Source organism: Lutra lutra, chromosome 4 (genome assembly GCF_902655055.1).
Source record: "Lutra lutra chromosome 4, mLutLut1.2, whole genome shotgun sequence".
Classification (NCBI taxonomy): Eukaryota; Metazoa; Chordata; class Mammalia; order Carnivora; family Mustelidae; genus Lutra; species Lutra lutra.
In genome coordinates, this window is record NC_062281.1 from 153,185,469 (window position 1) to 153,205,788 (window position 20,320).

The 20,320-nt window shown below is 43.5% G+C and overlaps 1 protein-coding gene across 2 annotated transcripts in view; it reads left to right on the forward strand.

Annotated features, from left to right (window-relative positions):
* Window positions 1-20,320, forward strand: part of USP24 (ubiquitin specific peptidase 24) — a 137,312-nt gene that overhangs the window by 105,145 nt on the left and 11,847 nt on the right. For both annotated transcript variants that reach the window (XM_047723878.1, XM_047723879.1), the window contains exons 49-61: window positions 269-489; window positions 879-1,003; window positions 2,336-2,477; window positions 2,935-3,085; window positions 4,037-4,132; window positions 4,778-4,881; window positions 6,329-6,442; window positions 11,003-11,099; window positions 13,416-13,532; window positions 13,956-14,048; window positions 15,629-15,731; window positions 17,358-17,479; window positions 18,363-18,476. In XM_047723878.1, coding sequence (XP_047579834.1) covers window positions 269-489; window positions 879-1,003; window positions 2,336-2,477; window positions 2,935-3,085; window positions 4,037-4,132; window positions 4,778-4,881; window positions 6,329-6,442; window positions 11,003-11,099; window positions 13,416-13,532; window positions 13,956-14,048; window positions 15,629-15,731; window positions 17,358-17,479; window positions 18,363-18,476 — 1,599 coding nt within the window. The remainder of the gene's footprint in view (window positions 1-268; window positions 490-878; window positions 1,004-2,335; window positions 2,478-2,934; window positions 3,086-4,036; window positions 4,133-4,777; window positions 4,882-6,328; window positions 6,443-11,002; window positions 11,100-13,415; window positions 13,533-13,955; window positions 14,049-15,628; window positions 15,732-17,357; window positions 17,480-18,362; window positions 18,477-20,320) is intronic.

Below are 20,320 nucleotides of genomic sequence, written 5' to 3' on the forward strand. Positions count from 1 at the left end.
TTTTTACATGTTTAATTTCCATCTCTACTGTGAAAGGCTGTGGTCTCAGCATTCAGAGGCATACAGGGCCCCTTGTCTTAAGCAGCTACTGCCACTGGACAGGCAGATCTGGGAACAGCCCTCCTCTCTAGAAGTTGTCCTGGCCAGAGTGTGGAGGCGGGCCTAGCTAGAATTAGGAAAACAGCCCTCTTACTTGAATCTGACTTAATGGGGTACTGCTGTCTGTGTTACTCATCAACACTAATGTGGTCTTTTTGCTTTTAAATAGTTTCCCTGGATGCTAAACATGGAGCCTTACACAGTTTCAGGAATGGCTCGCCAAGATTCGTCTTCTGAAGTTGGTGAAAATGGGCGAAGTATGGACCAGGGAGGTGGAGGATCCCCACGAAAAAAAGTTGCCCTCACTGAAAACTATGAACTTGTCGGTGTCATTGTCCACAGTGGACAGGCACATGCGGGTCACTACTATTCCTTCATTAAGGACAGGCGGTAAGAGGGTCTCAGCCACTTCCTCCTCCTGCCTTCCAGTAGTCCTACCTCCACTTCCTCTGCATTCCTGTCCCTTCTCCATTCCTCTTGCCCTCCTCTGTCCCTCCTTTGCTCCCCCTGCCCTGCTCTTACCATCCATGCCTCTGAGTGTAGTGTAGAGAAGCTACATTGCATTGCTCTTTGGTGTATTTCATATTGGATTTTTAAAATGTACTGTAACTGTTTACCTCTTCAGTTGGAAAAGTTGTTTTAGAAGTTTAAGTTTTTTTCTTGAGTATTTTCTAATAGTAGTTATCCTCTGTATGTGTAGACAATACTTAGAGATAAAGGCTGGGGAGGAAGATGTTGGGTTTTAATCTCATAACGTTTGTTTCCTCTGTGGGCTCCAGAGGGTGTGGAAAAGGAAAGTGGTACAAGTTTAATGATACAGTCATAGAGGAATTTGACCTAAATGATGAGACCCTGGAGTATGAATGCTTTGGAGGAGAATATAGACCAAAAGTTTATGATCAAAGTAAGTATTTACAAATGGATGTTTCCCTTTAGTTTTATTTTTTTAACTTACTGTTTTCTGTCAGATTGGAAGTAGTATTCTTAACATAAAATGTAATTCTTTCATTTTTGCGTACCATTGTTCTAGCTATATAGATCCACAAATTCCTTGATAGCCAGAGAGAAAATACTCAGGCTGCTTACAAAATGTTTTGAAACTATTTCCTTGCAACAGCCCTCAGAGGACAGGTGATAGAGTAAGTTAAGAGGAAGAAACAAGTATCAGAGAGTAACTAATGAATGCAAAATTTCAACCTTAAAAATCATTTCAGAAGTAGTTGTCCATTAAAATTCTCAAATTTCCTTTTCACTTACATAGAGGCACAATTAATTACAGAAGACATCCCGAACACCTGGGTTTTAAAACCGTGTTTATGCAGTATGGCAAAAGTCTTTCTCTCTCCAGCCACCACCCCCAGAAGAAAGACTATGAGGAAAAGGACCTCAGAGAATCCAATCAGAATTTGCTACTTGGGGGTGAGGGGAAGACCTTTTTTAGAGACGTTAATGTTTCTGAAACCTGATTTTGTAGTACTCTAGGGGCATTTAAAAATTTCTGTGTTTGGGTTAGAGGAGAACAGGGGAAATAGGTGAAGGGACTTAAGAGGAACAGACTTCTAGTTAGAAAATAAGCAAGTAAAAAGGATGGAAAGTAAGCATAGGAAGTATAGTCAATAATACTGTAATAAGGTTGTGTGGCTACAGATGGTAATGACACTTACTGTGGGGAGCATTTCATAATGTACCTGATTGTCAAATCATTATGTTATACACCTGAAACTAATAGTATATGTCAACTACACTTCAATTAAAATTTTAAAAAAAATTTTACCCGTATTATATCCACTATTTTAGATTTTGATACCATACCAAGGTAGTCCTTTGTCTAAAGTAGTTACCTTTGGCTACAGATAGTTAATGGTTAAAGATAGTATTGTTGCCAAAACTTACCTAGATTTGGCTGTCCTATACAGAATTGGTTAAGTGAGGCCAATTATAATCCCATCCTATGTCACAGAATTTATTTTTAAATGTTAATCTGCCTTTTGGTTAAATTTAGACTTGCCTAGGAATGTTTACCTTCTTTACCCCATTACCATACAGCTTTCTTCCTATTCCTCTATATCACCTTTCAAATGATTCTAAATAGTATTACTGGTAAAAAGACATTTTACTTACATTTTGCTTTTAAATTTTGTAAGTATTTGCTTTATTTATAGGTCCCTTATTTTAAATTATGAAGACAAGAAAACATTTTTTATTTACAAAGATTTCTTCCTATCTTGTTATAAAGCAAACCCATATACTGACGTACGCCGAAGATATTGGAATGCCTATATGCTCTTTTACCAAAGGGTCTCTGATCAGAACTCCCCAGTTTTACCAAAGAAAAGCCGGGTCAGCGTCGTCCGGCAGGAAGCTGAGGATCTCTCTCTGTGAGTTTCTCTTCCACGTAATTCACTGCACCATTTCAGCAGGCAGTCATTACAATCCTGAGTATACTGTTTGGCATTTAAAAGTAATTCGTTAAACAAGCTAGAGAGAAACTCTAAAAAGAAAGTAAGTAAATACCTCTACCCCTTTTCTTATTGCCACCTGTTTATGATTCCTTAGCAAGAAGTTACTTGGTATTTAGAAACATGTATATAAATGATTTCATTCTAGAATTGCCATTTTTTTCTAATCTCAGCAATTATTGGGTGTGCTTTATGTCCAAAGTGTTGCACTTGGCTAGCACTGCCAGCGTTGCTGGTTTTTTTAAGGTCCTGTTATCTATGAATTTGCATTTTCCTATATTGGATCTGGAAAGTATGCGGTTTATTGCCAAGTCTAGTGCCTTGTTACATAAGTCTGTCGGCTTTACACCAGACCGTTTTCTGATTCCATCCTTAGGTCTGCGCCATCTTCTCCAGAGATTTCACCGCAGTCCTCTCCCCGGCCCCACAGGCCTAACAATGACCGGCTCTCTATTCTAACCAAGCTGGTTAAAAAAGGCGAGAAGAAAGGACTGTTTGTGGAGAAAATGCCTGTGCGAATATACCAGGTAAGAACCATATCGAAAATTCTAAAGGAGAAAATTTCAGATAAAAGTCAAAATCCACCTCAGAGGTCCAAATGTGTTCCTGCTGGCCTCCTCGTGGACTTGGTTGGATCTCAAGTGCCTTGTCCTAACCACCTTGTGCCACAAGTGTCTTATACCAGGTCACAGAGGTGACCACAGACTCGAGGTGGCCGGCACTATCACCAGCCTGCTGTATGACTGGAGGGTGTCACAGATAGACACGTGGAAGGGCGTGAGCACTAAAGACACACACGGCTGAAATATAGGGTTCATTCCTTTGGGGAAAACTGTTGTGACAGTGATGACCATCAGTTATTGAATATCTACTCTGCTGCATGCTGTAAACAAATTCTTAATTCTTAAAACATTCTTGTGGAGTAGTGGGTTTTACACTCATTTTTTAAGAGGGAAAAAGCTCAGAAAAGGAGAAGTGACCTGCCAGTGTCACAGAGCCAGGATTTAAATTCAGCACTGTACAACTATCCAGTCAAGTCTTTGTACACTAAGTAATCAAAAGCTGAGTAACCAGAACCAAAGAATTTAAGAAAAGTATGGAGTTTTTTGTTTAAAGAGGAAGAATTAAGCTCTCCAATGTAAGGAAAACATTGAGTTAGTTGTACTTGGAAAAGCTGTTTGCCCCTCAACCCAAAATAGCAGGTTTGAATTCACTTGTCCTTTACATGGTGGTTTTCTGAAATTTCCCAGAAGAGTTTGGTTTGATAAAGAATAATTTACCTTATTTCAGCTTCTTACAGTTGAAAGGAAGATTTTCCTCTCTCCTGTTTAAAATTTCAAAGCTCAAGAAAAGGGTTCTTGTGAACCCTTCTAACCTAATATTTTTAAAAAACCCTTTTTTACCTAACATATCAACAAAAATGTCTTCCACACATTTTGCCCTGTTTCTTAAAAATAATTACTAATTTTCTTTTGTAGATGGTGAGAGATGAAAACCTCAAGTTTATGAAGAATAGAGATGTGTACAGTAGTGATTATTTCAGTTTTGTTTTGTCTTTAGCATCATTGAATGCTGTAAGTACTAGTTGGCTTCTTAGTAGAGGACTAAGAAAGGAGCCTAGTTAACTGTCAGCTCAAGCATTCAGTGACTCATCCTCCCCCTCAGATTAGAGGCCCAGAATGTTTGCACAAATATGTCACTTCTGGGGTGATGTTAAAATACAGGCAGTGCTCAGAATGTGTCCTGCAGATTGTGAATGGGTGCGGGTTTCCACATTCTGGCTTTTTCAAGTGCTCTTCAGTTTTGTAAAGAATTTGAGAATAGCCACAAGATGAGGTCAATGAATGTTGGGCTTTGTGGACATCAATTTGTCCTATTTGTCATCAGACTTTACCAGACTCAAGATAAACTTCCAAGTACTTCTGTTTCTTGAGTACCATGATTACAATTTGCCAGTAAGGGGGAAGTTTCTTAGCTGCTGACAGGTTACCTATAACATGTCCATGGCCTAAAGTCTCTATTTTGAGAGGGCTTCATAAAAGAAATGAAGAGGATGTCTTTTCTTACACTTTTAAAAAATTTAAATGGGACACTTTCTATAGTAAGCTGGCTAGATTTTTCTTAGTGATATTAATTATGTATCATTATTCAACTCATAGCATTTAGTAATCAATAAAACATCAGTGAAAAATAGCCTCTCTTTTCTCCCTCTCTCTCAGACTAAATTAAAGCATCCATATTATCCTTGCATGGCAAAGGTGAGCTTACAGCTTGCTATTCAGTTCCTTTTTCAAACTTACCTACGGACAAAGAAAAAACTCAGGTGAGAAATGATATGTTTTGATAGTCTGTTGTGGCAAAAGGCACCAATGAATTCAATTAAAATAGAATTTATGAATTCAGAGCATTGTGAAGGCACCTACCTGATAGAGTTAGGTGATTAAGGCATGGTTCCTATCTTGAAGGAATTTCTAATCTCATAGGAAGGATAGATAAAGCGGAAAAGGCAAGGCATAAATGCTAGACATCTTCAGGAATTGGGCAAAATCATATCCAGATGGGTATTGGGGTAGGTGTCAAAGAGAGTGACAGTGTCAGGATTTTGAAAGGTGAAAACAGAAACAGAGGGACCAGTCTGGGTGAAAGGGGAAAATCTGAGAAATGAACAAGATTTGCCTAAAGAACCGTGAATGACTAGTGTTTTGCTCACACATGTAGGAACTCATTGGAAGTGAGGTCAGATGTGGGGTTTGGATGAATCCATTGAGGGTCCCGATTACCACAAAGGGGAGTTGGGACTGTGTTCAGCGGGAGATGGTGGAGGGTTCTTGAACGGTTTCTGTCTTCAGCACCAGAAAGGTGCCCGACGCATTGTAGGTTGCGGGTTGAGAGGTGCTGTGTGAGTAAGTGGGTGACGGGTGAGTGGCTGCGCCCTGGCTAGAGCAGGAGCCCAGAGCAGGCAGAGACTCGGGGTGAGGAAGGCAGGGACAGCTCAGCGAGCCTACTGCGGGGAACTTCGCCAGAGGTGAGGGGCTTAGGGAAAGACTTTACAGTCAAGAGACACTTGAGAAGAAACGAATAGAATAGCAACTTCATTTTTAGGTGTAAAAAGTTGTATTAAATGACATTGATCTTTACTATTTGATTGGAAAAGAAGACATCATATGTTCCTTTCTCTTTTAACGTCTGGCATAGGACTAAGGAAATGTCATTACTTCTGTTGTGAAATTGACTCACGCCAATGTCTATGCATTGCAGACTATTTTCATCTTGGTTATATTCACCATTTTGGGGCATGAGAGAATGTAGGGGGTGTTACGGGAAGTCCCGGGTAGTATAGTCGTGACACCTCTTTGTCTCCCCAGATGTTTTTATTCCATGAGGTAGGATATTAATGATTATAACAATGAAGTATAAAAATGTTGATGTAGTACCTATTCTGAAAGTGGTCATTTTACACTTATAACTTAGTTAAGCAACACAAAATGCCACAGTCAGGCAGTTTTCCTGATTGCAGTTGTTTGAAGAAGATGGGGAAGATAAAAGTTAAAGTCTAAGACTTGAGCTTCTTCACATTCTTTTGTGGGGAGGTGAGGCAGGAGAAGGGAAAGAACTCAGAGCCCTGGCTTGTGGGCCCCGCGGATCCATGTTAGTCAGTGGCCATCGGGTGTTCAGTTTACCCTGTACCCCACCTCCCTGGAACAGTGACACTCCACAGGCTTATTCGCTGGGGCCGTGCTCCTTACGTGTCTGTCTTTGCTTTTTTAAAGGGTCGATACTGAAGAATGGATTGCCACTATTGAAGCATTACTTTCCAAAAGTTTTGATGCTTGTCAGTGGCTAGTCGAATATTTTATTAGTTCTGAAGGGCGAGAATTAATAAAGTAAGTGTCAAGATCTTTTAATTAATTAAAAGAAATCTCTATCTCTTCTGGTGACTTAGAGCTGATGTTTCTTATAATTGTTTTTATTTGTATTTGAAATTACTTTTCGGATTGGAGTCAGTTTTGAACTGTTTTCTCTAGAAGTGTGAGGAAATTTTTCAGGTCACTCTAAAATCATTCTTTCGAAAACCTTCTCCTTTGGACTATAAGCTCATTGCGTGCGAGGAGAGCATGTGTACACTTAACCACAGGCTCACAGGCAAGCATGGCCTGAACTCCTGCTGCGGCCCAAGAGATTCCGAACGTGTGTCCCCTCCCTCAGGGACTCACACTCCAATGGCAGGGAGGGGAGGTTAACGATCCTCCGTTACTACACAACAGTACCACAATATTGTCAGTGTTTGGATTCTGGCAAAAATATTATTTTTCAAAAACTTACTGATACTGTAGTACCTATGGTAGTAAATTTATCTACATACCTATAATAAAAAATAATTTGCTTTTTCTGGCAAAAAGTCAAGATGCTCAGTCACTATGGATGTTTACACCCTACTCCCAGTCATCCTTGGCAGGTCGGCCTCTCTCGTCCTTGACAAGTTCAGCATTCGTGTAGGGGCACCCATGATCTCAGTGTCCTTTGTCCCCATTAGGCTCCTCCTTCACCCTGCCCCCGCTCTACCTCCTCACCCCTCTCGCCTGCCATGCCAGCACACCCCACCTCCAGTTAAGGACCTTGCCTCAGACTTCACGGAGAAGGTATGAGTCACAGATGAGCAGACCTTTAGGCCTGGTGCATCAGAGCCTGTTCTCATCTCTTCCTCCTGTTACTCTGGAGGAAGTGTCCTCTCTCCTCCAAGAGAATCGCTACATAAGCAAACCCTTTATCAGTTGTCATTCCTGCATCTTTATCTTGTAGCATTTTCTATCAAGTACTTCCATCAGCTGTAGATACGTTCTGGTATCTCTCAACTTGCAGAACAGGGAAGTCAAATACAGGCCACTTCCACAGGGAGCTCACAGTTTGGTTCCACGTTAGAGAGCTAATCGAAACTCTTGGTCCCATGTTCCTCTCATCTCTAGGACTGAGCTCCAGACACTCATTTGCCTATTTTAACTCTCCATTTCTTTCTCTAATCTACCTCATAACAGCAACAAAAGTGGTTTGTTTTGTTTTTTAACAAACTGGATCACATTACTTCTCTGCTTGAAAACTCTTCAATGGATCCCTGTCACACTGCTAATAAAACCCACAGTCTCTACCGTAACCGACAAGGCCTTGAATATGGTCTTGTTTCACTTTCTTCACATGGGCTTGTTGATACTTTAAACACACTAAGCTTTGTTTTCTTGCCTAAAGACCCTTGTACCTTTACTCCCTCTATCTGGAACAGTCTCCCAGCCAGTCCTGTATATAGTAAGCCCTTCCTTATCCTTCAGATGTCAGAGAGGCTGTCCCCTCCTGACAGTCTCCTCTAAAGCCAGCCTGCGCAGTTAAGTCTGCTGTGCTTTTTGCCTGTCCCCTCACTAAACGCTGGCTTCTTGAGGGCAGAAGCTAAGTCTGCTTGGTTTTCCTTTTGTACACAAAGAGCCTGGCACATAGTAAGCGCTCAAACGTTTGTGTGTGAGTGTATATCGTATCATGTGTATCTCTTTATCATTCAAAGAGAGCAAGCAGTATGTCTCTGAAGTGTTCTGTGTGCCTGTCCCTTAAGAGTTTGCATCAAAAGGCAACCTTTCCCCCATTAGTGTAATTCCAGTCTCTTTCCAATAGTGGGAAGTAGGGCAAATATTTAGTTTATTCCCTTATAACAACTAGACTTGCCTTTAAGTATCTCCAGAGGAACTTGGTGACTCCTTTGGGACTATATTTGGTTTCTTAGCATTCCTCATGGTTAAGAATCCCAATGAATTACCAATTTGAATCCTTCCTGAGAGAGTTTATTATATTTTTATCTCTTAATCACCGTCAGTTTGTCATCATCATCTTGATTTTATATAAAATTTTATAATTAATTAATTCTTTACAATTTTTAAGATAGCTTAGGTTATCATCATTACTACTGAAGTAACCATGTGAAGGGAGTGCTCTTGGATTAGAGCCTCTCAGTGTAGTCCTTTTTTTAGGCAATGCTTAAATGTAACCATAATTGTAAAAATTTGAATTAGTACTAAGTATTGCTTAAAAAGTTATCTGAAGAAATTAAAACTACTGAAGAAAAAATATCTTACATCTTTTAAAAAGTTTTTATTGTGAAAGAGGTTTAAACATACAGCCAAGTAGCCAGAATGAGAACCCTGTTTTCTACCTCCTCCCAGGTCAGGTTACTAGCACTTTGCCCACCTTGTTGCCCCTCCCAGTGCCCACCACTCACTCATAGGCCTGCTTTTTTTTTTTTCCCTCTCAAATATTTTACTTTTCTTGTAATGCTTTTGCACCATTTTTTTTTAAAAAGATTTTATTTATTTATTTGACAGAGATCACAAGTAGGCGGAGAGGCAGGCAGAGAAAGGAGGAAGCAGGATCCCTGCTGAGCAGAGAGCCCGATGTGGGGCTCGATCCCAGGACCCTGGGATCATGACCTGAGCCGAAGGCAGAGGCTTTAACCCACTGAGCCACCCAGGCGCCCCTACTTTTTTTTTTTTTTTTTTAAGATTTATTTATTTGAGAGAGAGCACATTTGTGCGAGAGAGTCAGGGGTTGGGGGGCAACAGAGGGAGAGGGGGAGTGAGAATCCCAAGCAGATTCCCCCCACTGAGTGCAGAGCTTACCAGGGGGCTCAGTCCCACAACCCTGAGATCATGACCTGAGCCAAAATCAAGATTTGGATGCTCAGTCAACTGAGCCACCTGGGTGCCCCTTTTCCCCCTCAAGTATTGTAAAGTAAGTCTCAGACATCATATAATTTCACTATAAATCTTCTTGCATATGTCTCTAAAGGCAGGTTTTTTTTTAACTAAGCACTCTACCATGATCATACTAAACAAAAATATTTCTTTCATATCATCCTAAACCATATTCAGATTTCCGCAGGTATCTCAAAAAGTTCACTTTAGCACTGCGTATGTACACATCAGGATCCAGACAAGCTCCACGTGTAGCATTGTTTGTATATGTCTCTTAAGACTTCTGTAATCTGTAATTGTTCCTTTCCTCTACCACCTCCTTTTTTGTCATGCCATGTTTTTGAGGGGCAGACTGGTCATTTGCCATGTAGAACTCCCCCCAATCTGGAATTGTCTGCGTTCCCATAGTGCCTCCGAGTGTCTGTGATAGGAAATGTAGAACAGCCCCTGGAGATAGTCTCTGAAAGAATTGTACCTGAATCAAGCCTCTAGAGCAAGTATTCCAGGCGCACTTGTTACCTCTATCTTTCTTGTGATTGTCCCTAGAGTCTTAGGGGATTTTGAACACAGCCTTGTCAGTCTGGTGCAAATTGGGTCGCTAATCGGTAGCATTAGTGGTTACGGGGACTGAGCAGCAAGCAGAGTGATCTCAGCTCCACTCTCCGCGTACTCCGCAGAGGGCAGGAAGGAAATGCCAGTGCTGCCCTCAAAAGGGGACCAGCACACCTTGCTGCTGGCATCTGGAGGACATGGTCATCAAAACTCGGCTGTATTTAAATCTTTCATGCAGAATAATGAGAACTTTCTGTCAAGAAATGGGCGAAAAGTGAGGTGGGTTTTCACTTTCCTATAACAGTGTGGGTTATCAGGTCCAGGTGAGCCTAGGAAGGGAACAAGAAAGGCTGACTGTGGAGAAGGCTCAGGGGGCACTCCCACCCCACATGCCCCCAGAGCAGCGCTCCTGCCTGACCACACCCCTCTCCAGCCTGACCACGCCCCTCTGCATAGGAGGCACCTCCCCCACCACTCTGCTCCCCTCCACTCCACTCCACTCCTGCATGGCTCCTCTCCCAGTGACTCCTCTCCCTGCTGGGCGGGTGTGTAAAGGATCGCAGTAGTTTGTGTGCAGTGCTGGAGATCATGGAAGCACCTGATCAGCCTTGACTGCTGTGATCATCACCGTCATAGATGAAGAAAGGAGGAAAGTGGGACCTCTTGGGCTGCAAATGCTTGGTTAAGGTTTAGGCCTGGGGAGGGAGAGCAAAGGGAAAGGGTAGAAATATTGGTGCATGGGTAGAGTAGGAAGGGCTCACTTGACTGCAAGCTTTAGTATCTTACTCTGAGAAATTCAAAGGGAAGGTAGGGTTCCCCTGGGAGAGACACAGAGTGAACAGAATTTGTTACATTTTAGGTTCTTTGCTTTCATCTCTTTACATCCATTTATCTGGTTACCCCCATTAGATTTATACAGATGCTCATTTTAGGAAAAGGGGGAAAATCTGCTTTTCAGGGTCCCAGGGTCTGGATTTTCCTGTTTGGCCTTCTCCCTCCATCATAGTAGCCTGTGAGTGTGTCCCAAAGCTCTCAGGAAGCTTGACTCAAAGTCTTGGAGGGATTTTGTGTCTTGAATAGTAGGTGGGCCTGGTCATGGGAAGCTGGTTTATAGAAATCCATTTTGCTTTCTCAGCGTGCATCTTTTCTGTCTCTGTATTTTAGGATTTTCTTGCTGGAGTGCAGTGTGAGAGAAGTGCGAGTTGCTGTGGCCACCATTCTGGAGAAAACCCTAGACAGTGCCTTGTTTTATCAGGATAAGGTCGGTCTCATTTCTTGGATGTTATTTATATATTCTGTTCCTACCAAGTATTTTGAATTGCATATTATATAATAAGAGAGAGCACCTAGGATAATTTTGCCACCCAAAATGCACCTCCCGTGGACTGCCTTTCTGGTAAATGCCAGGGTAGAAGGCACGTTGTCCTTGCCGCCTCCTATCCCAGGAGTCAGGATAGGCTAGGAAGTTAGGTCTGCTCTGGTCTGCTTCAGGATTTTCTAGAGCACTGCTTTTTCAGAGTCTTCTATAAAGAGTCTGTGTTAGATTTCACTGAACTGAGATTAACGTCAGTCTAGAGACTCTGGGCTAGCCCAGTAGGCATTTTGAGCCTCACTTGGCTTTGTCTCTTTGCTACTAAGCTATTTGCATGATACAGATCCATCAGTTGGCAGCCAAACCAAATAGTGCCGTCCATCCAGGAGCAGCTGCCAAGATAGTTTCTTCATCGATCTCTCTTACTCCCTAGGCTTTGTTCCTGTTCTTCTGGATTTCTTCTTCCTAATTCTATTTTCTGTAGTTTATTTTCTGATTCACAGTTCCACACATGTGAAAATAAACCATGGTATTTATTACTATCCTCAATCCCCTGAAATTTAAGTCTTAGGGAAATAAATGACATATACTGTAAGTCTGATTATTCAATCTGTTATTAAGTCCTAACAATATAGCACTTCTTCCCAAGTTTGCTGTTTCAAACAGCTGACACTACATGGAAAACTTTGAAAAATGTTATTTGCAGATCTGATTGGCTCCTTGTAGACCTTGGCTGGAGGCAGTGTGTCTCAGTGAACTAAATGCAAATTCTAGGAATTGCTTCAGATCCTGGTGTTACTCTGCTGTTCAACCTTGAGCAAGCCCTTAAAAAAAGATGCTAACCCAGTCACAGTAGCCAGCACCCGTCAGCATTGCCCAGCCCAGCAGTCACTGTTAGACTAGACAACCACAGGAGGTTTGCTCAGCCCAGAGTGAACAAGGAGGTCAAATACGCCCTTTAGAGAGGACCTAGAAGAAGTCGGTGTCTCAATTCCAGGAATTGTAAAGATGCTGACGTTTGGTCTAAGGCACTGGTTTTCAATCAGCTTAAACAGCAGGACCATTTTTCAAACTTCAGCTTACCTGGATGCAGAATATGTAAAATTGGTCACTGGGAGCCACTTAGGACAGTTTGGATACCATTGCTCTGAAAAATCCCCATGGAGCTTTTCTAAAATATTTAACATAAGGGCCTCTAACTGTCCTCCTTCCTCCCACGTGCCAACCCAAACAGAGGATAAAAGCAGAATTAGTGCAGTCTCCCTAGAGATGGGTTCAGGCTATGGCATGGTAGTCCACCAACCTCTAGAGGCAAGAGCACAGGTGATAGAAAGGGAAGGGAGTGGTGGAGGACAGAAGCATGCGAGCCATTGCCTCAGTGAATTCTGTCTGCTTTCCAGCTGATGTATTTTATGACTCTTTTCCCCCCATCATGGAAATTGTGCCTCTGGCCACCCACTTTATATTGTAAAGTACTTTGAAAACGAGGTGCTATATAAACGTGGGTTTTGCTGTCTTTATAATGAGTGTGGCAGGACGGATGGGACTGTTTCGGAAGCCTGTGAACACCATCTTCAGGGGAGATGGACTAACCAGAGTAATAAGCTGGTCTTGCTTCTCCCGCCACAGATGAATTTCTAGGGACTTGTCCAAAACCAGTTGGGGCGGGAGGGAAAGAAGAGGCGCTGTGATAACCAAAGTGGTTTCTAAACAAATAAAATGTTTTTCAAAGCTTTCCATGAGGCGTCAGCGGGCTTTCAAGTAAGTTCACGGTTGAGTTGATATTACCGTTGTCATTCTGTCAGGCTGTTGCTCTCCATTTGCTCCATTGGCTTGATTTCTGGCCCCTATGCCTGTGTCTGTGTTTTTTATTCTTTGCATCTGTGATTATGTGAAGAAGTAGTGTAGCGGAGGGAGGGGTTCAGAAGTGTTTCCTCTAAACCCCCTGCTTTCTTTTAAGACACAGAAATTGGGTCTGCAGAAAGTGTGACCATTAGCCATAGAGTCTGCCCTTGAGTCTGAAATCTAGAAAACAAGACTAGGCTGTCCTCTTAACTGTTTCTACAGTACCAGTCTTTCCCTGGAAGATAAAAGCGATGATTCTGTTTTTGCTCTCCAAAGCATAAATCCATCTGAATCGGAGACTGGATTGTATCAATCAGACTTGACTTTTGTTCTTACGGTGATTCACTTCCGATTAACCCTGTTACAAATGCCTGCCTTACATTCTTTTTCTTTACGTGATTTCATCTTTCTTCTAACCAGTTAAAAAGCCTTCATCAGTTACTGGAGGTACTACTTGCTCTGTTGGATAAAGATGTCCCGGAAAACTGTAAAAACTGTGCTCAGTACTTTTTCCTATTCAACACTTTTGTACAAAAGGTGAGTGGTTTTTCTCCAGTAGCTCTTCCTAATATAGCAGATTTCTAGTCTAAAGGAATTTTTTATACATGGAAAAAATTTGTACTGGTCAGTACTGGATTTAAAGATGTGGTCGCATGAGGGTTTCTTCTTAAAAATCTTAATTTGTGGGTAGTGTGCCTTGCCAGAGTTCTGGAACAGTAGCTTAGTTACCGCAGGCAGCGGGAGGCTGCACAGAGCTGGGGCCTCAGTGCGTGTGTGGCACCTGCTGTGAAGCAGTGTGAGGCTGTTGAAACTCCAAAATTTTAACATGTACTTTCTGTATGTAAATTACAGCATTTAAAAACTTACTGACCCCTTAAAACTTCTCATTTAACTGTGTTTTTAATACAAATTTTTGTCTGATAGATCTGTAACTTGTCCTTGTCGATATCTTTGTGACAGCAAGGTATCCGGGCTGGGGATCTTCTTCTGAGGCATTCTGCTCTGCGACACATGACCAGCTTCCTCCTCGGGGCCAACCGGCAGAACAATCAGGTAGCACGGCTGCTCCATGGCCCCATGCGACGGCCACGGTTTTGTTGCCTCGTTGTTTCTCTTTGTGCCAGTGAACATACTTCATCCTAAGAGTCCAGGTGCCAGTGCTACGTGGCTTATAAAGTTCTTCAGACTTTGGTGGTTTTTACAGCCTCCTAGTCGAAGTTAGTCTGATGATACCACGGAAATGACTAATGAGACTATCAGTCAAAAAGTGTCCGGGGAGGAAAGATGGACTCTGAGCAGGGGCTTGCATAGGCCTTTGGGAAAGAGAGGCACAGGGGTCTCTACCTGCCCTTGGGGAGTGCACGCAGCGCTGTTCTAGCGGAGGTGGCTGGTGTGGGGGAGCCCGTAACAGGGCAGGATGGGCTGCAAGGCAGAGCGGTGCGGCCTCCTGGGGCCTGTCGCACACACAGCGCCACGGCCAGAGCACAAGAAGGAGGTTGTCTGTGGCCGTGGGGCTAGCTGCATCCCAGGATGGCTCTCCAGCATGGAGTTCCTGTGCTGGCGTGTTTTTCCCGTCACTTTGTGTCTTCTGTTTGTGAACAGAAGTGTGAACAGGGTGATTGAACTGTGAAAAGGGTGACAGTGCACTGATGGCACACGCTGCCTATGGAGCCCCTTAGGCACCAGGCACGCTGGTTACTTTACACATGTGCCTGCTGTCGTTCAGTAAGATAAGCATTTGCCTCCCCAATCCCAGGCAAGCATCAGAGCTCAGAGAAGTGAAGTGACTTGTGCCAGGTCACAGAGCTGAAGTGTCGTGGAGCAGGGACTCAGATCCAGCTCTGCTTTCCCCTCTCTGTAACGCATGGCATGGGCCCATGTTCCTTTCTCGATGAGGGGACACAGCCTTGCTGCCCGGGGCTCCCCTCAGCCTCCTGTCGTGCTGCCTGTTGCCCTCTCCAGCGTTACCAAGTGCTGCTGCCACGGCATGCTCTCTGCGCTGGTAGGACGTTGCAGTTCACAGTGTCTTTGTTCACTGCACGCTCTTTCTGCTCTGGGACTCGGTGACACTGGCGGTTGATTGACACTGATCATAATTTAAAGAAGATTTAATGGCATTAATAGTGTTATATACTCCATATTGTTTTACCTTTGTGAAGCACACGTAACGTGGAAAAGATTCTCGCTTTTCATGTTTCATTGGGTCCTCAAAGCCAGGAAGTGGGCAGGTGGGTCATCTCTGCCGGTGCCTGGAGAGACCAGGTGCTGTTACCAACATCCACCTGGCATGGTTACTATCACAGGGGCGCCCAGGCACCAGCTCCCCAGCCTCCCGGCTTTTCCCTGTTACACTGTGGTACAGCAAAGTTACCCAGCACGTCAGAAGCATTCAGTACCTAGATTGAATACAGAAATGGAAGTATTTTAGAACACAAGTTAATGTGTCTGCAGGAAAAAAACACTCTGTAGCTAGCTTAAAATCCATGAGTTTCTTCTATTTTGATCTCTTCTACTATCAGACATTGAGAAAGAATCACGGCTCAAAATAGCATGAGCCAGCCCATCCTTTCCCTTCCTTTTCATATTATTTCTGACCAAAACATTAATGTCCAGTCTATTTTCTCTGTTGGCAGATTCGTCGGTGGAGTTCGGCACAAGCACGAGAATTTGGGAATCTTCATAATACAGTGGCGTTACTGGTTTTGCATTCAGATGTCTCTTCCCAAAGGAACGTTGGTGAGCTTTCACATGTCATTATCCAGCAGAAAAATGAAGGCAGTGAATTTGTCAAGAATGCATGAAGACTAATAATGTTAGCAGTTAAATGAATATTACTTCCCATTTGGCTATTTGATATTTGAGGATACTTAAAATTTTTTGTTTTAATGCATTAATAATTAATTTGCATTAATTAAATGTAAAATTTAATGCATTTAAATTTCAGTCTGTTTTTTTAGTTCATTGCAAGAGAAAGTCAAATCATTTATTTGGGGACAGGGTATACAGGTTTAAAAAAACATTTATAAAATATTTAAAAATACTTAAAAATATTTAAAGATACACTGTGGGATTAGAGGCTGATTTAGAGTTCATTCATCGCCATACCTGGCATGGCTAATCTAGTGTGGAAAATAGCCAAGTGTGGGTTGGAGTGTCCTAGCAATGTGAACTTGACCAAGCCACCTGACCTTCCTGATCCTCAGCATGAAATGGAAATATTAAAAACATAATTCCCCAGGTGTAATGAGGATTAATCAGATAAAATATTTAAGAACTTTGTAAAGCTGAAGAGGATTCAGATGTAGCTTATGTCATTGAAACGTGTTTGAAAGCAAGATATAGTAGGTGCCTTTCCATTTTTGTCCCCCAGAGCCAGCAGCTCAGTCCTTATTTCGTGCAGCCAAAACATGTTACCTCTCTGCTTATCCAGTGTCCTAATCTACATGCATAGCACGTTTTTTACTGTTCCGAGGCCTTGTCAGAACAGCAACAGCAGTAACAATAACAATACAACAGGCAGCTGAGAAGTATCCAGAGTTTTCTGTGTGCTGTGCCTTTCCATGGAGCTCTGGGCTCTGTGTGTAATCCCCTTCACCAGCCTATGAGCCGTGGTCCCCCTCCACAGACAGGGAAGCGAGAGCACGGCCAAGCTCATGGCTCGCACAGGCCGCAGCCGGCCAGCGGCACAGGCCGCAGTGTGTGAGGCAGGCCTCTGACCGCTGGCAGCTGTGGCAGGCGTGCATGGGGCCTGACCGGGAAGATGTCCGAGAAATCCCAGAGCACTGCTTTGCTCTGGAAATGGGTCCTCACTCTCTAAGGGCTGGGGAGCCTTCGGGCTGGGAGGCAGTATGCATTCTTCACTCTGACTCCTGAGCCTGAGAAAGACAAGGCTGCCTACCTGACTCATGAGTGCAGCCAGGTTTGTGAAAGGAAGAGTTCGAGTCCTTGTTTGCTAGCACGTGGGGCAGCTCACCCCCTCCCTGTGGGTCAGTTCTGCCTAGCATGGGTGGTGGTGGCCGGTCTGTGAGGGCAGTTGTTAGAGCAATGGGTGTGTCGTCGGCATCTCTTCACAGGCGTTTGGGCATTTTCTTTCATACACTATATATACTTTTTCTTCTTTGAAAGATTGTCTTGGGAGGTCTAAATTGTCACACTGACAACTCTGACATACACTGTGAGAAGCGGGTACACATTTCCTCCTGTCTGCGTGCCCAGCTTCCCCCACGAGGCCATGAGGGAACGGGCTCTTAAGTACCGAGCCGCCCTGTGTGTGCATCTCAAGAGAACCGCTTCACCTTGTAGGTGTCTCTCTCTTGAAATAACACCATCTGAGACAGGCTTGGTTTCTTTGGTCTCCTAAAGCTCCTGGAATGTTCAAACAACGGCCGCCCATTAGCGTCGCCCCCTCCAGCCCTCTGCTGCCCCTCCACGAGGAAGTAGAGGCCTTGTTGTTCCTGTCTGAAGGGAAGCCTTACCTGTTAGAGGTATGTACTTGGTCTTCTGGAGCCTTTCTCTTTTTCTTCTCATTACTGTCTACCTGAGGAGAAATTCCCCTGGTAATAGTTCGTGTGTCACTCTGATGTTCAGAGAAGAAATGAGTCTTTCAAATTAATTTTTCTTCCTGGGTATATGTCAGAAAGAAATGAGCAGCTGAAGAGAATTTTTGTTAATCCTCTCTGCAAGCAGGGATTGGACCTCCGGGTCCAGCCCAGCTAATTTCCCCTCCAGGGCTCAGGATGTGAAGGACACTGACAATCATAGATACTCAGTTTATTATCAGAGGAGTTTGTTCCCCATCCTTGTGTGTGTCTCTGGTCCTGGAATACCACAGCTCTGGAGCACACATGTTTTGTAAACCTCAGGAGTATGGGAGTGGGCTGCTCATGGCCCTCCGTCGCATCACACATGATGTGGCCTGTCTGCGGCCCGAGTCCCCTCCCCTTCCGCCCAGAGCTACCTGCTCTTGACAACTTAATCCTCCAGTTCTCTTCCAAAACATGATTTACATGGATAAACCGATGAGCCGTGTGTCACACTGTTTTTTTAATCATGTCGGTGCTGTCTTACTAGCTTAACATAGTTTACTTTGCGATCTATCCCTGATTCTTTTCATGTAGTGCGGGGGAGCGTACATTTGGGGCATTTACCTTTGAAAATCAGATGAGAGTGACTCCCAGGGGGAAAAAGGTGCATTTGCAGATTTTGTTCAGACAGACTTTGTCCCCTAGCAGTTAGTCAAAGAAAGCCTGTTTTGAAGAGATGTTGAAGATCTTAAGTCTGAGTACATTTCAGGTAAAATCAGAAACAACATGTAGACAATTAACTGTGACATAAGAAAACTTGAGTCCTTTTATGCTCCCTCACTAGGTAATGTTTGCTTTGCGCGAGCTGACCGGCTCACTCCTGGCGCTCATCGAGATGGTGGTGTACTGCTGCTTCTGTAATGAGCATTTCTCCTTCACCATGCTGCACTTCATTAAGGTAGGACTGCGGAGAGGCCTGGGGAGGGCCGAGAGCCGGCCACTGAGATGCCAAGGAAGTGTTCCTTTGCTCCCAAGCAATTGGCTCCTTTTAATAACCTGTCGCTTTTCCTAATCATAAAAATAGTATAGGCTCATTTAAAAAAAAATACAGAATGAAAAGAAATTCAAGTCTCACTCACTAATAGTCACTATGAACATTCTCCTAGGTCTCCTTTTATTTCCTCTGCGTGTATTTTAACATGATTGGAATTTTCTGTCTCTCTGATTCTGTGTCTTTTTTCACTTGACATTCTAAGTATTTTCCCATATCATTAAGTGACCTCTAAGGATATGTCATCTTCTTATGTACCATTACTTCCTTAGCCATTCCCTTCCTAGTGAGGCACATTTGCACCGGGCTTAATTTTTAACCATTTAGAATATATTTTATAGTTAATGATATGCTGTGGTGACCATTATTTTGTAAAAAGGCTTTCCAATTTCAGGTCGTTTTCCTAGGCAACGTTTTAAAAATCAAAAGTAATAGGCACCTGGGCGGCTCAGTGGGTTGAGGTCTCTGCCTTCGGCTCAGGTCATGATCTCAGGGTCTTGGGATCGAGCCCCAAGTCAGGCTCTCTGCTCGGCAGGGAGCCTGCTTCCTCCTCTCTTTGCCTGCCTCTCTGCCTACTTGTGATCTGTCTGTCAAATAAAACAAATAAATAAATAAAGGTTTTTCTTACCATCTGAAATAGCAACAAAGTTCATCACAAAGCTTTGGTCAGCATTATAATCACTCTTACATACGCTGCACTAAGCACTGTTCAGGCATAGTACATATTTCCCCTCACTCAATTCCCAAGTAGTCCTGTGATGTAAATAGTGTCATCATCACCATTTCACCGTTGAGGAAACCGAGGCTCAGAGTAAGTGACTCTTGCCCCGTGTCACACAGCTGGTAAGTGGCAGAGTGGGGATTTGAACGTCAGTAGTCTGGCTCCGGGACTCTGCTCTGAACTATGTTGTTCACTGCCTTTCTAGGTACTACCGGAAAAACCTTTCAGCCTGTACATACTTTTATTAGGTTTTTGTTTTTTAATTTTTCATCCTTAATTTTGAATTGCATGGATAATACCTGTCTGCATATTTTTGTGTGTGTGAAAAATTAAAACACACAGATATGGCCAAGTCCATATCTGTGTCTAAGTCCACTTAGACCACCACCAACCCACCTTGTGCCCTGTCCGCCCTTCCCTGGGGATCAGTACTGTCACCTGGGTATGTGTCCTCACAGGCCTCTCTCTGTGAATGTACTCCGTTTGTAGTCGTCCCTGCCCAGAGGGTCTCTGCCACGCCTTCGTACCTGCCCTGGGGTTTGTCATAGTGACACATGTAGTGCGAACAGGCAGCAGCTGATCGGGGACTGTGTGTTTAGGGTCTTAGTAAAATGTGTCTGCCCTTAGCCTCTTCCCCTTCAGCCCCATATCAGAGGTGATTGAGTGTCTCTTCTTACCCTTCACAATTACATGACCTCAGGCGAGGTTCTTGTCCATGAAGTGGGGGGAAAGTATGACTTAACCTCACAGAGGGTAAAGATTCGGGGTGCCTCCTTTGTGACGGCCTTGGTGCCTCAGAAGGGCGATGCTGTAACACTGTGCCATCACCCACAGTCACACAAGGCTGCTGAATGCACAGCACATGCCTCTTATGAACCCTCACACTGTCCTTGGGCATCTTGGCAGAGTTTTCTATGTCATAAGGTGACTTGTCTTACGTACATCTCTCCTAACATGCTCACCGCAGAGCACGTGTCCTGGAAAACAGAGTGGGACAAGTGTGAATGACACAGATACCTGGGCCTGTTCA